Here is a 20,739-nt window from a genome sequence, read left to right as displayed (position 1 = left end):
TCTTGGCCGCTGTGGTGGTCGAGTGGTCATAGTGACGGACCCGGGTTCGAGCCCCACCGTCGCCACAGTGGTTTTCTGTGGTTCCCAACTTCGAGGCGCAAACGCGAGCTGATCTCCCCGTTAAAAAGTCTCGCCACAGAGAGCAACAGACCTACAAGCAGCACAAATTCAATCATAACACATCACTCACTTCACTTCTGAAATATAGATGGCAGCACTGAAAAATCAAACATGACACTACATATGCACTCAGACTGTTAGGTACACACAGTTACACTTCCGGCACAACTCACTAGGTAGTAAATCGCCCATAGATGGTGATAGACCTGAGTTGTGTTTGGTTTGAAAGGAAGAAAAATCCCACCAAAAATTTGTTCCCCCTAAATTTTGCTACCCCTCATCAGTTCCAGCTTTGCCCCATAAATCAGTGGATGGTTCTTCTTAACCAGGGAACCTTGAAAAAATCTATTGGAGATTAGCATGGATAGTCTGTGGACTGCATTAAGTGGACTTAATTGTCAGAAAAGATAAACTCTGCCACAGATATTAAAAGATTACTGTTGCAACAGCCTGTGATTTGATTAAAAAAAAAACCAAATTCTAACTTTTCAAAGGGGGGTTTGCATTTGTGCTCCCAAACGGAGGTAGGGTTGTATTGCAGTGATCAAGTTGTTCAAGGCGTGAATGCAAACTTATCTCCACATTAAAAAGTCTCACCACAGAGAGCAACAGGCTGCCTACAATGGTACAAACATTCAATCATCCAATCATCATACTTCACTCATAGTTCAAAAAATAGAAGGCAGATGGCTACACTACAACAAGCATTACACAGATATGGTTACTAGACACCCTTCTTTTTGATGTCATTTCAACCGTCCTTCTAAACGTACATCTCGTTTTAGAAAATTTGTCTTTTTGTTCTTTTCAGGGGTTTTTGGATTTTTTTCATGCTGAAACAAATATCTTCATTGACATGAGTGTTTATGTGTGCGTGTGTTATTTTTTTCCACACGTTTACATGCTTTGACCAATCACCATCAAAATTCCCAGATTACACGAACCCAAGTTGCAAGTAGGGCAGCAGATACTATCCTAAACATGGCCCAGCTTGCTCCAGAATAATATGAATTAATATGAATAATATGAATAATATAAGACAGTTTGAAAAACAGCTCTGGAGTCTTGAAGAAAAACCCAACATCCATTTTAAGAACACCATTGTTCACTCCCCAACAGCAAAAGCTGTGTACTGAATTGAAGGGGGAGAGTGACCTCCTCTATTCAGAAAAAAAAAACAGGATGTGAAAAACACTCAATGCTGATTCCTAGTGGCCCCATCTGTTGTGAAAATTGGGAAAAGGGGCATTAAAAATGGTGCACGTGCAGGCATCCTCCTTTCTGTTTCCGAGACTGGTAACCCTATACACAGAAACAAACTTCACGTTAGGTTCACAACACATACATTTCAACGCGTCCCAAAATTCATTAGAAGTTCCGCAGAGGAATATGGAGGAGGTACATGTGTGGTTTAGTAGTAGTAGTATTGGTCGAGTCATTTAAAAAATGCATATTCTTTCTCTTGTTAGTTTAAAATTGACTTCAGTGCTAAATTTTCATCAACTTTTTGTGTTAATCTACATTTAATTGTGCTTTTAATATTTTTTGTATGGATATTTTGCTGCATTCCTGTATATGCTGAAATAATAGATGCTGAATTCCCCCCCCCCCCCCATAAAACATATAACATCTGGAGGAATGGGGGGAAGGTCCTAAACTTTTTTGTTGCCGCGAAATTGTTGAGACATGCTTGGCCCCGGTATTATGTATTTTGTAACCTCACATATAAATTACATATATATGATTTAAAGCTGATCAGACTCAACTATCATGATTAATTATTAATTTATTCATAACTAACTAGTTGATGAACAAATCAATTAGCTTTATTAGTAAAAAATGCATGCTTAATTTTGCAAATTAATTTCCCCATCAAACATGTTCACAATTAATTCTTCTTCCATCATCATAAAAGCCTAGAAGGACACCAAGTAAATTCGAACATGAACAAAGGAAAAAGTAAACTAAAAGATCAGATAAAGCCCTCTTCACAAGACTGACAAAAATTTGTAAGGTTTAATATGGTTCTGACATTGACATATCATAAGGCATGTTACGCCAGAATAACATCATCCTACACATTCCCATGTCATGTCAATATAGTGTGAATGTAAATACAGAAAACTCATAGATGGAATTTAATATCACATGCATTACCGCATGGCACTTCAGAGTAGTGTGTATGCACCTTTACACTTCATCAGACCTGCTTGACTTCATGCATAACTGCTATGACAGCATCACAGACATATGACAGTTTGGGCAAGAAAGTAATGAATAAATTATCACTAGGGCGAGGTTGTCGCATGTAAATAATTGCTAGAGTAAGGGAGCCATGGATGCCAAAAGTTTGAGCACTGTTTCCTAAAAGGTTAAAAAAAAAAGGCTCGTGCAGATTGAATTGATAACCTCAAGACAATTGTTGTCATAATTGGAAAAAAATATATGACAAAAAGAAAATTTGAAAACAATTTGCATTTATTCTAACACGTAATAGCTGTTATCAATTCAATAATAAATAAGACTATTTATCAAAATATGTGAAATACGTTAATGTTTTCAGTTTGCAACTTTTTTTTGTCCAGAATCCCCTTTTGATTTCAAACGACTCTCAACTACTAATTTCTTCTGCATTTCATACTTTTCTTCCTTTTCTTTCAGCAACTGCTTTGCTTCGTCCATTTCTTCAGTGAATTTTATTATTTTCTTCTATGGAAGAAACAAGAGAAAAAAATTTACTTGGAACATCAATGATTAATGTAATCTGTATTTTTCTTGGCACATGCAAAAAGATATATAATTCTCATATTTACAAAATAAATGCCAATTTTGATAAATAAATACAAAAAAAATTAGTTTTCTGTTTTTCCTGCAAAATCTTGATAATTTGCATTATTTGAAGGGAAGAAATACCATCAATTTTCTGAGCAGGAAAATGTGCTCAGAAAAATATTCTCGTCATTAGACTGACCCTAATTCTTAAAATGATTTTTTGAAAAGTATCTCAGATAACCAGAAACTTGATTAATCTGGGTCACTGGTAAATACTGTGGTAAAAACCTAGTAAATACAATTAGCCTCTCAGTATTGGTGATAATCAATGTGCATAAACGTTTGGAATTTATAGCAGCATATCTGCTAATGTGAAAGAGGGTCATTAATGCCCTGGAAAATTCAAAAGAAGCATTATTTTGGATCTTTTCCTTCGGGTAAAAATTTTTTCTGGTGACTAGATTTTTTTGTGATTTATCCAGCTGTAGTTTTTCTGTCAAATTTGGATTTAAAAAAATTATTGCCGCATTGTGACTACTACTACACCAAACACACACCTCTTACACATTCCTCTGTGGAATTTCTAACGAATCTGTACATGTTGGAACGAGTTGTGTGAGTGTATGTATATGCATGGCCCTAACATATATATGTTGTCCAACTTTTGCTTGTTTTGTGTACTTGCATTTTCTGAAGTAAAGATAGAAATGCTTGAATTTTCATGTTATGTCAGTATCGTGTTGGACTGCCTGCTTTCTGCGGAGAGACCTTTTTAAATGGGAGACCTGCTTGCATTCACGCCTTGCATTTGGAAAACTGCAGAAAACCAAATTCAGCAGGCGACCACTATGCCACCAATGGGGTTTAAACCTGGATCCTCATGATGAGAGTCCAGCACGACACCCATACGACTGCACAGTGACTATCACATCGTGACTGCAGTTTGAGTGTTTGCCATAGCAAATGTGGACATAATTATTATGAAGAAGTATGCGAACTTGGCGATAACCAGTCAAATCATGTCTTATCCGACTTTGGCCAGTGATCTCTGGCCACTGTGCGAACTGGCTGGACAAATCTTGAAATTTGGACATTGGTTGGGCAATGTCCAACAAAATTGGCCAATTCATTAACTGGCCAATTTTGGGCTTTAGCAGTATCACATACAATACATATGCAATTTCTGGTGCAAAGAAAGAAAGATTGGCGGGAGGGGGGTTACACTATTTCTCTATGCTCTAGAAATTGTTATTCAAGATCTATTATTATTTGAATTTTTTTATGAAACCCAATCTTTAATTATCATAAAAAAATGTAACCAATATATTTTAGTTCTTTCTCCCTTTTTTATTTCTACACTAAGAGCTCATGAGGCCATTGTTTTAAAAGACCACTAATAATCTGGCTGTGCACTAATCTGACCCCACCCAGTAATCCACCGGTTCTTCTTCAAGCATAGATGGGGGAAAACATGTTACTGCATGTCTGTGAGCAGAGGTTTATACAGTGCATGCTACTTAATGTGATCACACAGGAACTCCGAGTTTCCAATAACTGATTGACAACTACAAGGCTGTAGCGAGAGGGGGGGGGGGGCTTGAGAGTCTGGTGTCCCCTCCCTTAAATTTGAGAAAATGGCAGGATAACTATATACAAAAGAAATCCAAAAGCAAACACAATGGCCATATCTCAAGTTTAATCGAACGGGACACGTGAAAACAAGACAACTCAGTTTTTCTTTTCCACACATCCTGGTTGCAAAAGGTTCACATACACTGCTGTTTTCTTTTCCCGCAGTGTTCTAAAACAGGATATTTTTGCCTTGAGCTAAAATCCTTTGTTTATTATCATTATTCAGCCATTATGAGTTGGAATGGAACTGCCTGATGTGTTTAAGATGTATGATGTATTATAAATTTTTTTATGCATGGTGTGTTTCCATGGATCCCCTGAGAATGTCTTTCAGCCAAGTAAGTGCGAAACTGGAAGAAACTAACAAAGAACTGAAGGACTTTTTACTTGAACATTGCATTTGTTTCCATTATAGGTGAACCATTACAAAAGAAACTTCATGCATGCATGGATTATAGCTGTTGCTACTGCCCAAATAGAGCATTGTGAACCTGAATATGAAAACAAGTGTCAATAAGGAAGGGCTACTTTCTGACCTCCTACTGTCTTGCAGGTTGATAATTTATCGAAAAAAAAATTCTGGTTCAACATCAGCGTCGAAATGTGCAAAAAAAACTTTTGACTGAAAAAAAATTGATAACATAAACCGAAAAGTCCTAATAACTATAAATGAATTTACTCCCATGTTATGATATGGTCTGTTCAATATTTTGCAAAAGTCATGACAATATCCAAATGATAACATTATCAATGATTCTAATAAGCGACATCTACTGTATTATTCAAAATGGGCTTTTTCAATTAACTTCTAATAATCCGGCACACCCTGGTATGATATGTCCCAGATCAATGAGAATCCACTGTATTTTAAACAGAATTTGCAGCCAATATGATAATAATATGAGAGTACCTTTAAGGCAAAAAAATTTACACTATCAATCTGATAAAATGAGATTAAAGTACAATATGTTTAACATGCATGCTACTGAGAATAAAATAATTTTTGTTTTTCAGTATTTTCACAACAGTGTCTTAAATTATGCATTTTGTTTAGGAAAAATGAAGTAGATAAATTTTTGAAATAATGGCAGAAACAGTGATTTTTTTCTCTGGAAGTGGTGACAACTGCAGATTTTTTCAGGGGTGGTAAAAAAACCATGGAAAAAATAATTTTTCACCCAAACAGTAACAACCAGTAAATACCATCAATGGTAAAACTGTGCCAACCCTGCTTTACCTGCCTTTCACAATTTTACAGTGATAATTAGCAATGTCCGGTAAGGATTCTGATTGCCCATATTTTTATGAAGGAAATATTATGGTCAGCTTAGGACTATATCATATTTCGTGTATTGTGTGTGTGATACTTTTGTACTGGAACACCTTTCATGAGCCAGATGGAATCCCTTAGCTGACTGCAATTGGCCCGCAGGCCAAGAGGTTGTGCACTCATTTTATATTAAATTAAAGATAAGTCAATCATTAAAATTAATGATATTTACACAAAGTTCCATTTGGTGTAGAATTCTTTTTTTCTGTCCTTTTGCAAGTGGTGCAGGACGTCCATCTAAAAGAAATAATAATGAAATCACACATTTTAATGTATGTTCATGAATGAAGCTATGAACAAAAAAATGTAACAGAAAAAAAATCATATTTCTTCATGTGTGAATTAAATTTTTTTAAACTGTAACTGTCTTCAACAACGAGAATGGATTTGGTTTAAATTGGGTAAAAATGCACATGTCACATTTTTTTTGTGGGTGAAAGAAACTAAAAAAATATTCAAAACTAACAATGATACTTAGTGTGGCCCAGGTTTTCTATATATACCAGGAACAGTGAAGAAGTGATAAACCATTATACAGTCATGCAACCATGAGATGAGACTTGGCTACATTATTGCAAGCTATGCAAAATGATTTCATTCTTTTCTTTCAGGTAAAACTATAGCTCATCGAGAATAGTTCGTCAGCGATTGAGCTTTCATGTTTGGCTTGTCCTTCAGGAAAAGAATAGAATTGTCGGATATAATGTGACGTGCTGTAGTCAAATATCTCCAATCTTATGCTTGGAGAACTAATTTTATAACCTAATAATTTTATTCTTTTTTAAAGAAAAAATTTATAAAGGGATAAAGATATCTGAAATTTATTCTTTGGAAGAGAACCACAGTAAGGAAAATAAATATTCCAAAAGTCATTGATGAAACCTAGGAACTGTTGTTGCTAGACAGTTTTTTGACCATTTTAAGCATTTGCCTAGCTCTGGCGAGCTTTTAGAGTAGTCTATTGTTAAAAAAAATCAATCAGTCATTTTTTAAACAGATGCAAAATTTGGCAGAGATCAGTCTAAAATTGTAAATCTGTAATGAGAACATATGAACACACACACACTGAAAATTAATTTTATATGTACAGATCAGTTAGAACATTATTATCATGTCAGTAAATGTATCAGCATTTACTATCGCAGGTTTGAACAGGCAATATATCAGAAAGGGATGAACATCAGATTTCTAACCAAGAATTACAGTATTTTAGAAACTATAAAATCTGAAGTACACCCTCATAACTGCTGTCAATTGTCATTGAAGTGTACCTCAAATAACTTGAGTGGAAACAGCAGAACACAGAGTACCATTGATGAGAAAGATGATGAAAATTAGCTGTGAAGGTGCCAGAGGGCTTACCAATGCACTATATTGTTATAATTATACAATATAATTGTGCAGTAAATTGAATGATTCCCTGAATTGAACGATTCATTCGAAAATGAACGAGGGAGCTACCAGAGTAGTGTTTGAAATGTCAATGGAACAAATCCTGTTGTATATGGGATTTTAATGGAGATTCTCAGTTATCAAATAGAACATGGTCTACTTTACTCCATATATTCGTGACTACATTCCAGCATAATATTGAGCCACTTCCAAACCGAAATAATTGATGCCGGCTCTGCACAAAACTATAATTTTTTAAAAAGTTTGGAAAAGGGGGGAGTCACATTGATGCAATTTAACTGTGTATAATACAGTGGCAATCCCACATAACAATGCTCTCAAAAATTATAATCGTCTGCGTAACAATGTTATTTTCTGGTCCCAATGCGCTTTCCATAGTGTTAATATATTCCATCAAAAACAATAAATCCTTCTTCAAGATACGTTCCTACAGCCCCTTGACTACTGCAAATAAGTTTCACTGTATCACAAAATATAATTCTCAATATCTCTTGCGCTTTTGCTATATGCAAGCTGAACTGTACTTTTATCTCAAACGTCTAATTTAATATTATTAATAGTGGTACAACAAAAATACCTGCATAAGACCAATCAGGATGATCCGTTATTGGACCGTACTCATTCCCGCATCTTGGTAAACCATTCCTGGAAAATCAAAAAGAAATCAAAACTTTTAGTCAAATATAAAGTTTTAAAAATTCAGGCGGAAAAGAGGAATTTAGAGCAGCAGTGCACAACATTTTCAGTCTCCGGGACAGATATGTGGCAGTTCTGTCACTCATGAGCCTGAAACTTGTTATCACTGGGTGACCATATAACCTGTATTTCACGGAATATTCCTGTAATTTTGGTTATCCTAACTTTTAAAACCTTTTTTGAAGTCCCATTTTTTCCTTTGTTTTTAATGAGACAAATACAAGGCCACAATAAGCAAAATTCCCAACGAGGTAACTGAGAAATCACACTTATTGAATTTTTGAAATCAAGAATTATATATATATAAGATGAATTTCATGGCTTATAGATCAATGCCTTTAGCAATTTTTTTTTACTGTAACTAGTGGCTGACAATTTTTTGGTTGTTGAAATTGGCAACTTTACTTGCCTTCGACAATTTTTTAGCTGTAATTGGTAACTTTACTTGCTTTTGACAATTTTTTGGTTGAAATTGCAGACTTTATTGGCATTTAAAAAATTTTTTTTGTGGAAATTGGAGACTGCTGGTATTTGAATTTTTTTTTTTTTTTTTGCATAATTGGCAATATTCTGCATGGATCCAGATTTCACATATTTTTATGAAGGAAATAAATAAATATGGTCAGTTAAGATAGACAAGTCTATCGTGTTTGGTAGGCTGCAACCAGGCTGGGACCCCCCAAGCCAAATGGGGGCCCAAACCCTCCTTTTTTAAGCATAACCCTATCGGGGGTCTGCCCCAGAACCTCAAATAGGCACGCTACAGCCAAGGCCATAACTAGGCAGGTGCAACGGGTGCACCCGCACTTGGAGGGAGCGCAGAAGGGGCGTATATTTAAATTCTTGCACAGAGCACAGGAATGGCCAGCTACGGCCCTGGGGTTTGATGCACTGATACTATTCTTCTGGAACACCTTCATGGACTGGATCGAATCTCTTGGCAGGCTTGAAGTATGTTGTGAATAAATAAATAGGCCTGTACCGAACTTTCAGAAAGGGAAATGAGACATGCTTTTTCAAAACCTGGATGATATGAAATTGAGGACAAAACCTATATTAATATGTATTTACGGCTAGTGCTATTCCATGATTGGGCAAGAGTACTCAAGCTATTAGAATGGCTTGTTTAGTTCAGACACTGAGTGACCAAGGCAGGCCTGTCATTTAGTGTATTTTCAAAAGCCCCCCCCCCCTCCCCGATTTTTTAAAATAAACTAAAAATGGTATATATATATATATATAATATATATATATATATATAATATATATATATATATATATATACACACACATTGAGTACATGTGCTTTGTTTCCCCCCCCCCCTTCCCTGGAAAAAGTTGAAATGACGGCCCTGGACCAAGGTGCAATTTTCTTATCACCATCGACTCCCAAAGATGCTTGTCACTTGTGCAGACAAAAATTAAGTGTATTTGCTGATTTTCATACAGCGTAAAATCCTTTAATCATATTGATAGCAACAAAACCCAAACATGTTTCATACTTCAATAAAAATTTAGTAGTCAGTTATGTGAATACGAGTGAATATGAGTAGTCAGTTAATATGAAAATCAATTACGGTTGCCACTCAATTTTATGAACCAAAATGTTTCCATGAACTAGTCATTTGGTCTAGAGCAGTGGGCATTATGTTAAATTCCGCTTCATTTTATGAACTTTTTTATTTATTCAATCTACATTATTTTTACAAACTAATTTCTGACTTTCAAGAATTTTTGTTTTATGACAAACCGTGTGGATTTGGTTGAATAGAACGGTGGATTAAATGAAAATGGAGCAGTTGTTATAATTTGGTTTATTTTTGTATGAGTGTGACGAAACTTAATGTAGAGGTAGAGTGGGAGGTAAGGAAGACAACCCCTATATACTGTGAAATAGACTTGCCATGGGTAGTCACATGGAATCACATGGTATGTGCTAGCAGTCGGCAGACAGTATCGTCTATCAGGCAATCAGTTTTTTTTCCATCTGCAAAATGTTTGAGAGTACAGAAGAGCAATGCTATTATTCGTTTTTTTAGTGGCAAGAGGAGTTGGAATTCATGGAGTGAATCATGAATAAAGGCAGTATATTGCGAATATGCACTGTCAGTGACTTGCGTGCAGGTCTGGCACAAGCATTTCCACTCCACACTCACTTTCCCGTGATGGTATGAACAGAACCAGTAATGGCGATACTGCAAAGAAGAATTTTTTCTAATTTATGGTCATTATGAATTATGTTTTTAAACACACTAGCTGTACAGCACAAGAAGATGACGATAAAAAAATTGAAACAGGAATAAAATAACATACTCCTCTCTCCAATGAATGACATTTAAAGGGCGGCAATTTGAGGTACTTATGCTTCGACTATAAACTTTCCATACATTCAAAGCTTGTGCTAAGAGGAAGGGAGAAAAAATACTATTTATAATTAAAATGATTAAAAAAGAATCATTGTTGTATACAGCTTATTATAAGAAACATGTATACTATCAAAACAGAAACTACATGCACATATGGACAATATCAATATACGCATAACACTCACATAAATCAAATCAATTTTCAATGCAATAAATACATAAAATTCTTTACAGTGAATTTCAAGGGGCGACTGTTATTTTGCGTGGGGGGGGGGGAAACAAACCATATATACGAAAGGCTCCTGGGCAAACTTACTTTTCTATATATAAGTCCCGTTCCCCCTCCTTAGAAATTCCTTTGACCTTAGAAAACCGAACACACCCCGCTTCCCATCTCATTGAGATATCAAAGGGTTCCCGGAGGATGGGTGTCTCTGGAAATTTTATTAAATATCTTCAGAATAATAAATAAAAATATTACATACAGATTGCACATATTGATTGCTCATATAAATTCACATATAGTCAATGGACGTATTATAATATACGGAGGGAGAAATTAAAAATCAACTGTAAAATCTACATCATAATCCTGCCTACCAATTTGCCTGTTCACTTTCGAAGTTTTAATCAGATCTCATTTTCATTAGCGCCCCCCCCCCCCGAAGATGGGAAGTAACCTTAGCGCATAACACCTTGCCATAGCGTTTGTGGTGGTCCAAGGTCAATATTTTCAGATCAGGGAGGGAGGCAGGGCCCCCCCCCCCTTATCTGCATGAGGAGCGAAGGCGTTTGAGTGCCGCAGGCACCCGCCGTACTGTGCGAAGTACGGCGTACAGGCGTTTATTAATTAAGTAATTATTAATATATTTAATAAATATTTTTTCCCACGTTTTAAATCGTTTTTGGATATTTCACATATTCGGACAATAACCCTAGCGGATTTCGCGGTAAAAAAATTCGCCAAATCGCGGTATACCGTATATTGGGAATTCACCAAGAAAATTTTCGTTTCACGTTGTGACCCTGGGCGATGACCCATTTGCCCACAGGAAAATCGGGATCAGCACAATATCTCAACCATGGGCGGAGATACTGGGGGGGGGGGGGGGCAGCGTCAAAGGTGGAGTCGACTGATCTAATGTATATATGAATTGTCATCCTGCCCCCCAGACTTCCAAGTCTATCTTTGCCTATAATCTCAACTCACGTCAAGTTTTCCTTTATAAATCAATGACTAATCATTCATTCCGATATTTCGTAAATGATATCATTAAAAAAATAAACATAATCAATTGAAATTAATTAATTTTGAATCAATTAATTTTATTAATTAATTCAATCAAAATGTGAAATACCACTACCATAATGCCTTGCACATAACTTTGTAGACGCCATTTGGAGTGATGTTTGTAAACAAATATTAGTAACAGTAGTAGTAATAGCATGAATGAATATAAATACTTTCAGATATCTTTTAAAACTGCTTTTTTAATTGTAAATTACAGCTTTATTTGTTTTGTACAAGAATATTTCTATTTAAATGTATACTTATTGAAGTATTAAGTGAACGCTTATGAAAATTATTAAATTGCTCATGACGTCATGAAAAAAAACCCGTTTTGAAACATATGGTCATCGTCAAAGCTGTTGGTCGTGAGCATTTTTTGGATAACTGCTATGGCAACACTTTTCATGCCACCCAGCAGATACAAAGGCTAACATTTCTTATGTTTACAAATGAAAAAAAGCGCGCTGTTATTTTGACCTGACATGGCGTACAACGTTTCGAGCCGCGTCCTAGATGTGCACTACAAATCTGGTTTCGAACTGAAGAGTCAAGGTTCCGAAGCACGTTTGTATCAAGGGACTTTCCTCGGCCGTCCAGCTGTGCTCAAGGAGAGATTCATAAAGAAGTATCGCCATCCTCAGCTGGACAAAACTCTGTCTTGCGACAGGGTCAAATACGAGGTCCGAGCGATCGCCAAATGTGGCGACATAGGAGTCAAGACACCGATCGTCTACTTCGTCGATATGTTGAACAGATGTATCATAATGGAGCTTATCGACAACTCGATCACTGTGAAGGAATATCTACAGAAATCTAAAGACGCCGAAGCGCAGGGAAGTTTAGCCTCCCTCATAGGTGTCTACGTTGCTAAGATGCATCTGGCTAACCTCATGCACGGTGACCTAACCACGTCCAACATGTTGCTTAAAAACTCCTCCCTCGAAGGAGAATTCGATTTGTATTTCATCGACTTTGGTCTGTCTCGCAAGAACGTCACTTTCGAAGACAAGGCTGTAGATCTCTATGTGTTAGAGAGGGCGCTTTTGAGCTCTCATCCGGGAGCCGAGAAGTTCAACGAAGATATCTTGAGTTCGTATATGGCAGCTATGGGTGAAAGTGCAAAATCTGTCGCTGTGAAACTGGAAGAAGTTCGACTAAGAGGAAGGAAGCGCTCGATGATAGGTTGATGGATCCTTTTATGAATGTATTAAAATTTTACACTTTCTCTTTTGGTGCTTGAATTGGCTTTACTTTCATCTGTATGATTTGTCACACGTGGTCAGTCAAGACTCTGCTGACGTAGCAGAAAGAAGAGTTTTTGTTTATATTACGGCATCATTACAGATCATGAGCAGTTAGAAAAATGAATGGCAACACAAAACAAGCATTACACAGAAGCAAACATCACAGAAGGTTCACTACACGTACACACACATTCCTACATGTACCAATTCGTTATAAGTTCCACAGAGGAATATGGACGATGGTGCATGTCTGGTTTAGTAGTAGTGAAACATTGCTATAATGATACTCGATATAATGATAAATTCCTCTACAATGATATTTTTCAAGACTTGATTGGAAATGGCTATAGTCCAATGTTAAATAACTGTCTTTCTATGTAACGATAATCTCTCTACAACAATATGTTTTCTTGGTCCACAGAGTATCGTTGTATTGAGATTTCAGTGTATATTATAAATTTATTATTGTGTGTTCCTATGAAAAATCCTCTTGGTGGTCAATTCCCAATATATATATGGTATACCTTTTTGTCATAAAAAAACTGATATGTTGCCAATACCAATGTCTCTGGCACATTTTATAACATCATTGGATGTTGTAAACCTATTATTCCATCAATAAGTGTAGCAGATAAGGCTGAATATGCTCTGGTGATAAAAACATAGTTGCTGGACAGTGGCATACCATGTATTGAGAAATTATGATCCTGACCTACAGACCAAAGATTTCAGCCTATGGGCAGGGCTGTAAATAGGAAGGTGGGAACCGATGGATCTGCTACACTGGACTAGTTGGTTGGGCACCAAATTCAACCATCAACATTAAATGGGGCTGCCGAAATGCATGCTTGCCCTGTCTGCCCAAACATCTATTTCTGGCTGTGGTTGTACATGTTGCATGATACTGTGCAGATCCCAAATTCCCCGTGGGCAAATGGGGCATCTGCACCAAGCGTCATTTTTGGGACTCTTAATAATCCTCATAAGCAACACAAGTATGCTAACCAACCGTTTCGATCCCAGACCTGTCCGGACTCTTAAGGGCAGAGGGAGCCTCATGATAATGAGATCTGGTTATGAATTTCGAGATTAAGTGAGTTACAAGGCAGAGGTATTTCTAGTCAGATGGACAGGGGTGGGATGTTGAGGATGCTCTTAAGCCAGTTCTGCTTAGAAAATAAAGGGAGGAGAACTCATCATCCTGCTTCAAACAAAAAAATATTGTCTTTGCTGTTACTAGTGACGTCTTATATATAAATGTGAAAGTATGTATGTACTTTATACAAATCTACAGTTTTAAGCCGATCGTCGCCAGATTTTGCATATATATCAAACAGGACCGGGATTGAACCGTAGGCTACTTTAAAAGTTCGTCAGAGCTCGGCAAATGCCCGAAATGGGCAAAAACTGTGTGGCAACAATGGTTTTGGGGCCTCAACAATCACTTTCGGAACGTTTACTTTGGTTACCGTGGTTTCCAACAATGCGTTTCAGACGTGAATATATGCCTTTAGAATGGTTTGTCACACCTTTAATTCTGCCGTTATAACAGTTTATTCCTTTATAATGATTTTTCACTTTTCCAATCCTCCCAGTAATTGAAGAAAACCTGGGAAGCGCCAGACATTTTTCCTTGCCTATATACAGGGTGTTCTGTAAGTGTAATGCGGCCTTTATCTCATCATCCGCCCATCGTAGAGGTATAGTTTCAATTTAAAAAATGCTTAAAAGGCATTTGAATAATATTCGCTGCACAAGCTGGACGCATGACGTCACTAACAACAGAGAACAACAACTACGGCGACAAAACTGAGAATAAAACTGTTCAATGCCATCAGATGAACTCAATGCTTACCTCAAATCATCAGCACTCTGGCACGAAGTTAAAAAAATATTATTATCCACCAACATGCGTGTTTCAACTGCAAAATTACTCACCACTGCTATCATTTTCACATCAAACTTGGCAATGGAAGAATTCCCGTAGACCGAAGCACTGGACTGATTGCGTTCCCAAATGGATTCTGCCAGTTGTTAAACTCAGTTCAAGAACTTGCAGACAAAGTCTTCCCAAACATTCAATAAAATCACTGAAACCATGAGTGGCTTTGTGAGAGAGCGATTCTGGCACCGAAAAATGACAGTGTGAACAAGATCAACGAAAAAGTGCTAAAAATTATTCCGGGAGACTCCACATCTTACAAATCGGTTGACACTGTCACAGACTCAGCGCAGATAGTTCTGTATCCTGCAGAATTTCTGAACTCTTTGGATATTCCGGGTGTGCCACCATACAACTTGACCCTCAAAGTCAGAGCACCTATAATGCTTTTAAGAAATTTGGAGACACTGAGATGGCACCTGACTCTGCGTGAAGAAATTGCATCATTGAAGCAACGATTCTAACTGAATGTGCCAAAGGAGAAGACGTCTTCAATTCCACGTATCCCAATTATCACTGAAGAAACGCCATTCACTTTCAAGCGATTACAGTTCCCGATTGGTTTAGCTTTTGCCGTGACAAACAACAAAGTGCAAGGCCAGTCGTTAGCAGTGGCAGGTATCAACCTACTTGAGCCCTGTTTTTCACTGTTTGCATGTTGGTAATCCAAAAAATTTGTACATCTACACACCAGATTGAAAAACGAAATATATTGTGTAACCACGTGATTGCCTGAAGTTTTTAATTAAACTATTTAAAAATAAAAGTAATTTTTTCTTACTTTATGCAGAAATTTTTTTGATTAAGAAGTAATTAATAAGCTATGCTTACATACATTTTTTACGAGGCGAGCAACATTGCCAGGTATCAGCTAGTCTAATCATAAAAAAAACAGGATAGGAAATAGTGATTATCAGGCTATAGCTATAATACTGATATCAAACTTGTCCCCCCCCCCCACGTCCAGCAACAGGGTTCTCAGGCTGGGATCTTTTTGGCCTGTGTTTCCTCAATAGTAAATTAATAGTTTGAAAAAATAAAATAATTTCCCCTGGCTGGAGTCCCCACCCTTGTAAGGGCAATGGTCATATTTTCGAAGATGGTGGGCGAGTCAGCCTGGGGATTTCAAAGAGCCCTGGTGTTACATCTAATTCGGCTCATGGCAACACCCCAAAACCCACATAAAATTGTGTAGGTGTCACCTATACATAAGTCTATATGTATGTATTGACATCATCATGCCCCCTCCCACCCAGAACTACAAGTAGGGTTACTAGCCGTCCTCTCAACTCGTCATAAGTTTTTAGTTCAATGCCTTCAATTTATTTTGAAAATAAATATGATGTATCATAAATTTATCTTAAGTGTTTTCAAGTTTTGAGAAAATTGAGTTCATTTCCCAATGGTAAGCAGTGCTTTATTTGTTGGTGTTGAATTATTGTGTTTCAAACTTGTTTATCCATATCCAACTTTAGAAATTTCAACATCCTTCTACTGGATATTTACATTGTCACTTGATATAGTTATTTTCATTTTTCATGGCCTTCAATGATAACATAAATATTCTCCAATGGAATACCCGTGGCATAAAGAACAAGGTTACATATTGTTACGAACTATAGATGATAGATGGCGCAAGTCTTTATCACAATCTTCGGTTGGCAACGAGAGTTGATACCGGTTTTGGTTTATCGGACAAAGCTGCGATTGGTGGAAAAGTGGTGGGAACATTCTAGAAGGTCCCCGCCCCTCCAGACAGTGGTTACGCACCTCCGTACGGTGGAGCCGCCAACTTGGAAACTGTAAAGTAGAATTTTGTGGAATGTTCCTTTTCTCAAAGTTTCGGCAGACCTATAAATAGTAGGGAGAAGGGGGGATGGAGATGCCAGGCTCGAATAGAAAGAGACTGGATGAAAAGTCAGTTGTGATTTAATTTTGTGAGAAAGTTGTTAGCTCTCTGATTAGGTTGTAAATGCGTGTAAGTTGCTGTTCTGTAAATAACTCTGTGTTTGTCCGTCGAACCGCTTCTTGATTTGCAATCTTGAAGTCTTGTGAACAATTATCCGGAACAGTTTGGTGTCAGGAGTGGGGTAGTTCAAGACTTGCATGAAAACGAGAAGAATGGACACGAATGAAATGCAAGAACAGCTGAACCAACTGATGTCTGTTATGGGCCAGATGAAGTTGGGCATCGTCGAACACATCCACATAGGTGGAGATGGACTTAGAAGTCAGGGGGGGGGGGCACGGTCATTATTGCTGGGGGGGGGCAAGATGATGATGATGTCAATTCATAATATACATTAGATCAGTCGACTCCACCTTTGACTCTGCCCCCACCCCGTATCTCCGCCCATGCACATCCATCGCTGCCATCAAGGAAGATGTCACCACCTCCATTGCCGCTGTCAATGCCTCCATCGCTGACGTAAAACAGGATGTCACCGTGTGAAGCAAGACATTTCCATCGCCAGTGTACAGAATGACATCATTGCAGTTGAAAGTAGGATGGACGCAGTGGAAGGAGCTGTTACCGCGATCGATGAGAAGCTCTCAAAGAGAATACAAGACTTGAAAAAGAAAATGCAGGAGCCAACGTTTTCTGCAGACGCTCACCAGGTCCTGCCAGCCATAGCTGATGTCAGTCGGCGGAACATCAAGCCCTCGACATATGACGGCAAGCATCGTGGTCGATCTTCAGCACCCAGTTCGAGATGATCGCCTCTGCGAATGAATGGGACTGTGTACTCAAGGCCTTTCATCTATCTGCCGCACCCAATTAAAAATGCAATTAATAAAAATTATGAACAATATATACACATGATAAAATATTATACAATGCCCATAAAGAATGTACCAATGCCCAACATGTTTATCGTATTTCTTTTTAAATGTGTCAATTGTGTTACAATTTTTCTACCTCCGGGGGTAAGCTATTCCATTTATTAGCAACCCTATTAGAGGAAAATTCCCTGTGACACCATAACCTTGTATTGTCCCTCACCAATCGATACCAATGTCCCCTTGTAAAAGCAGTCGATTAGCGGCGTACTAAAAGTTCATGGTCCATCCTATCCATCCCATTGAAAATTTTGAACACTTCGATCATACTCCTTGACACCTGCGTTCATCCAATGTAAACATATTCAAAAAATGAAGTCTTTCTTCATAACTCAAGCCCCGTGTGCCAATAAGGACACGCGTAGCTCTTCTCTGCACCCCTTCAACCAAGTCTATGTCCCTCTGTAGGTATGGTCTCCAAAACCTTACAGCATACTCCAGTCCAGAATGAACTAATCCTCGAAAAAGCGGAAGAATGACTTTAGGAGAATGCAAAGAGACCTTTTTGAAAATGAGACCAAGCATTCTATTCGCTTTTTTGACCACCGTTGAACAATGTTCAGAAAATCTAAGTCGCTTGTCAATGAGAATTCCCAAATCGGTGACCCTAGTTGCATCCGGGATAGTGACACCATTCAACTCGTAAGAGAACCGTGGGTTGTTCGAACCAAAATGAGCGACCATGCACTTATCAACGCTAAACGTCATGCTCCATTCATTTGCCCATGCTGCAATCCTGTTTAAGTTGGTCTGGAGCAACTCCGTATCGCTTTCATTCCCGATTACCCCCATTAGCTTCACATCATCTGCGAATTTGCTAGTAATCCCATCGATACCCTGATCGAGTTTATCGATAAAAAGTGAAAAAAGTATGGGGCCAAGGACACTTCCTTGAGGAACTCCACTTGTGACGTCTGTCCAACCAGAGAATTCCCTGTTCACCATAACTCGTTGCGACCTATCTCTTAACCACGATTCTATCCAATTCAGCAAGTTGCCCCCAATTCCAATCTCATGTAAACGGTTCAAGAGTTTGCCGTGTTGCACCTGATCGAATGCCTTCTGGAAATCAAGGTAAACAACGTCTACATTTTTGCTCTTACCCAAAGCCTTAGTCACGTGATCATAGAAGCAAAGGAGGTTAGTTACACATGACTTCCCCTTTCTGACCCCATGCTGATTATCCGACTATACATTATTCTCGTCTATCCACTTCACAAACTGCCTTTTGATGATAATTTCCAAAATTTTCGAGAGGGAGCTCGTCAAACTTATATATGTTTGTATATATATAAAGTATATATACACCATTTTTCGTGTATTTTCAAAAGCCAGGGGGGCAGCCCCCCCCCCCCAAATAACGGACCTGCATAATATCCAGAAAATAAAATGTTTCCTTGATATCTTGGGCTAAGAAAAAAGCCATCTATCTCTCTAATTGAAAGATAGCTTGCAAGGGAAAGCCAAGCAAGAACGATTGTTTGCCCTGGTCTTTGAGGAAGTGTCATTAAAAAACTTACTTGGTCCACGATAAGTGCTGATGTTGATAACATTTTTTTTATTTTTTCCCCCTTGTAAGAGAAATGTATGGTAAGCTGTATATGTTATGCTTTTTTTTCTTTTAATTAATGGTTTATATACATTTTTTATTGTATTCATTTCAGCAGCAGCTACAAACCGTTGAAGATGTTAATTTGGCACTTTTTTAAGTTCTGGACATTTCATGCGGATGTAAACAAACCATGCAATATTTTGTCCATTAATGACATTTTTTCCTGACTGGGAATGTGAAACCAACGATACAAGAAACTTTTGCAATATGAATTTCACATTCAGCATTGTTGTAAGTGACAGAATTCAATAAAAGAATTAAAAAGTTCAATTTTTCTCATTTTGATTTTCCCAAATTATAAGTCAACTTGTTACGATTGTTTTTTTTTTATCTTGCACCCCAAAAATGATTTATTACACCACCAGTTTAGAACTATTCATTTACATCATTAAGATTTATCAGTATGAAGTTCAAGCCTTGTCATTGGCATGTTACTTATGGTTGTTTTACATTAGAAGGTCACATTTGTAACTCATTTTCGTGATACACAAGTTTCTAATTGAACTAAAGCTGATAAAATAAATGCATTTTTTTCTCACTTCACAACTTGGTTTTTATTTTTTACAATAACAGATAATGGCGAATTTTTATACGTATATATGTGAGGGGAGTTCAATGAGATTAATTTAAATGCTTTGCATAAACAAATGAAACATCTTTTGATCATTGTATGAAGTTATGCACCATGACATGGCTTAACAAATCACAGGTTAATGAAAATTGTTAAATTTTGTATATGAAATATTTTGATTAGAAAATGAGCTCATAATGTGCTGAATATTCCATAATCAGTATTATGTAGAAATTGTTCCGGATAATTTCCACAAGACTTGGAGATTGCAAAACAAGAAGCGGTTTGACGGACAAACACAGATTTATTTACAGAACAGCAATTTACACGCATTTACAGGCTAATCAGAGAGCTAACAACTTTCTCGCAAAGTTAAATCGCAACTGACTTTTCATCCAGTCTCTCTCTATTCGAGCCTGGAATCTGCCATTCTATTTATAACCCTGGTAGAAACTTTGAGAAATAGAATGTTCTATAAAGTTCTATTTTAGTTTCCTAGTTGGTGGCGCCACTGTACGGAGGTGCGAAATCACTGTCTGGAGGGACGGGACCATCTGGAATGTTCTCACCAATCGCATCTTTTTCAGATAAACCGAAACCGGTATCAACTCTCGTTGCCAACAGAAGATTGCGATAAAGAATTGAGCCATCTATCCTCCATAGTTCGTAACAATATATTTTTGGGGTAGGAAATCATTTAGTAAATGTTGCAAACATCAATTTTCATTTACTGCACACTCAAAATATTCTTTTAAAATTTTACACATTTCCGCCCAGATAATTTGATATACCTTCCTGTTGCAAAAATGTTTTTTCTTCTAATTGTGTCAACACCGTATCTTCAGAGTTTGAAATTTAACGAATCATCCAAAATGGATTATAAATAATTTTTCATCTGGCAAACAAGTA

The 20,739-nt window shown here is 37.3% G+C and overlaps 2 protein-coding genes across 4 annotated transcripts; one reads left to right on the top strand and one right to left on the bottom strand.

Annotated features, from left to right (window-relative positions):
- Positions 1-2,655: 2,655 nt before the first annotated feature.
- On the bottom strand, positions 2,656-11,759 carry mRpL52 (mitochondrial ribosomal protein L52). Its single transcript, XM_089251109.1, has 5 exons — positions 11,694-11,759; positions 10,277-10,364; positions 7,845-7,912; positions 6,027-6,091; positions 2,656-2,829 (listed from the first exon to the last, which is right to left on the bottom strand). The coding sequence occupies exons 1-5, from the start codon at positions 11,725-11,727 to the stop codon at positions 2,680-2,682; spliced, it is 405 nt and encodes a 134-aa protein (XP_089107235.1). The 5' UTR covers positions 11,728-11,759; the 3' UTR covers positions 2,656-2,679.
- A 279-nt stretch (positions 11,760-12,038) lies between these two features.
- Positions 12,039-19,544, top strand: Tcs5 (TP53 regulating kinase). 3 transcript variants are annotated; one of them, XM_089251063.1, is made up of 2 exons: positions 12,039-12,802; positions 19,312-19,544. In XM_089251063.1, exons 1-2 carry the CDS (start codon positions 12,103-12,105, stop codon positions 19,329-19,331), a joined length of 720 nt encoding a protein of 239 aa, XP_089107189.1. In that variant the 5' UTR covers positions 12,039-12,102; the 3' UTR covers positions 19,332-19,544. The 3 variants fall into 3 exon arrangements, with proteins under 3 accessions (XP_089107189.1, XP_089107190.1, XP_089107191.1); XM_089251064.1 differs by having other exon boundaries at positions 12,041-12,802; positions 19,315-19,544; XM_089251065.1 differs by lacking the exon at positions 19,312-19,544 and having other exon boundaries at positions 12,042-12,845.
- Positions 19,545-20,739: the final 1,195 nt, after the last annotated feature.

This window comes from Pholcus phalangioides, unplaced genomic scaffold, assembly GCF_987345545.1.
Source record: "Pholcus phalangioides strain wild (caught in Gottingen) unplaced genomic scaffold, Ppha-v1.0 ptg000024l_1, whole genome shotgun sequence".
NCBI classification, from domain to species: domain Eukaryota; kingdom Metazoa; phylum Arthropoda; class Arachnida; order Araneae; family Pholcidae; genus Pholcus; species Pholcus phalangioides.
The sequence above is the reverse complement of the archived record's forward strand: the minus strand, read 5'-3'. Positions and strand labels throughout refer to the sequence as shown.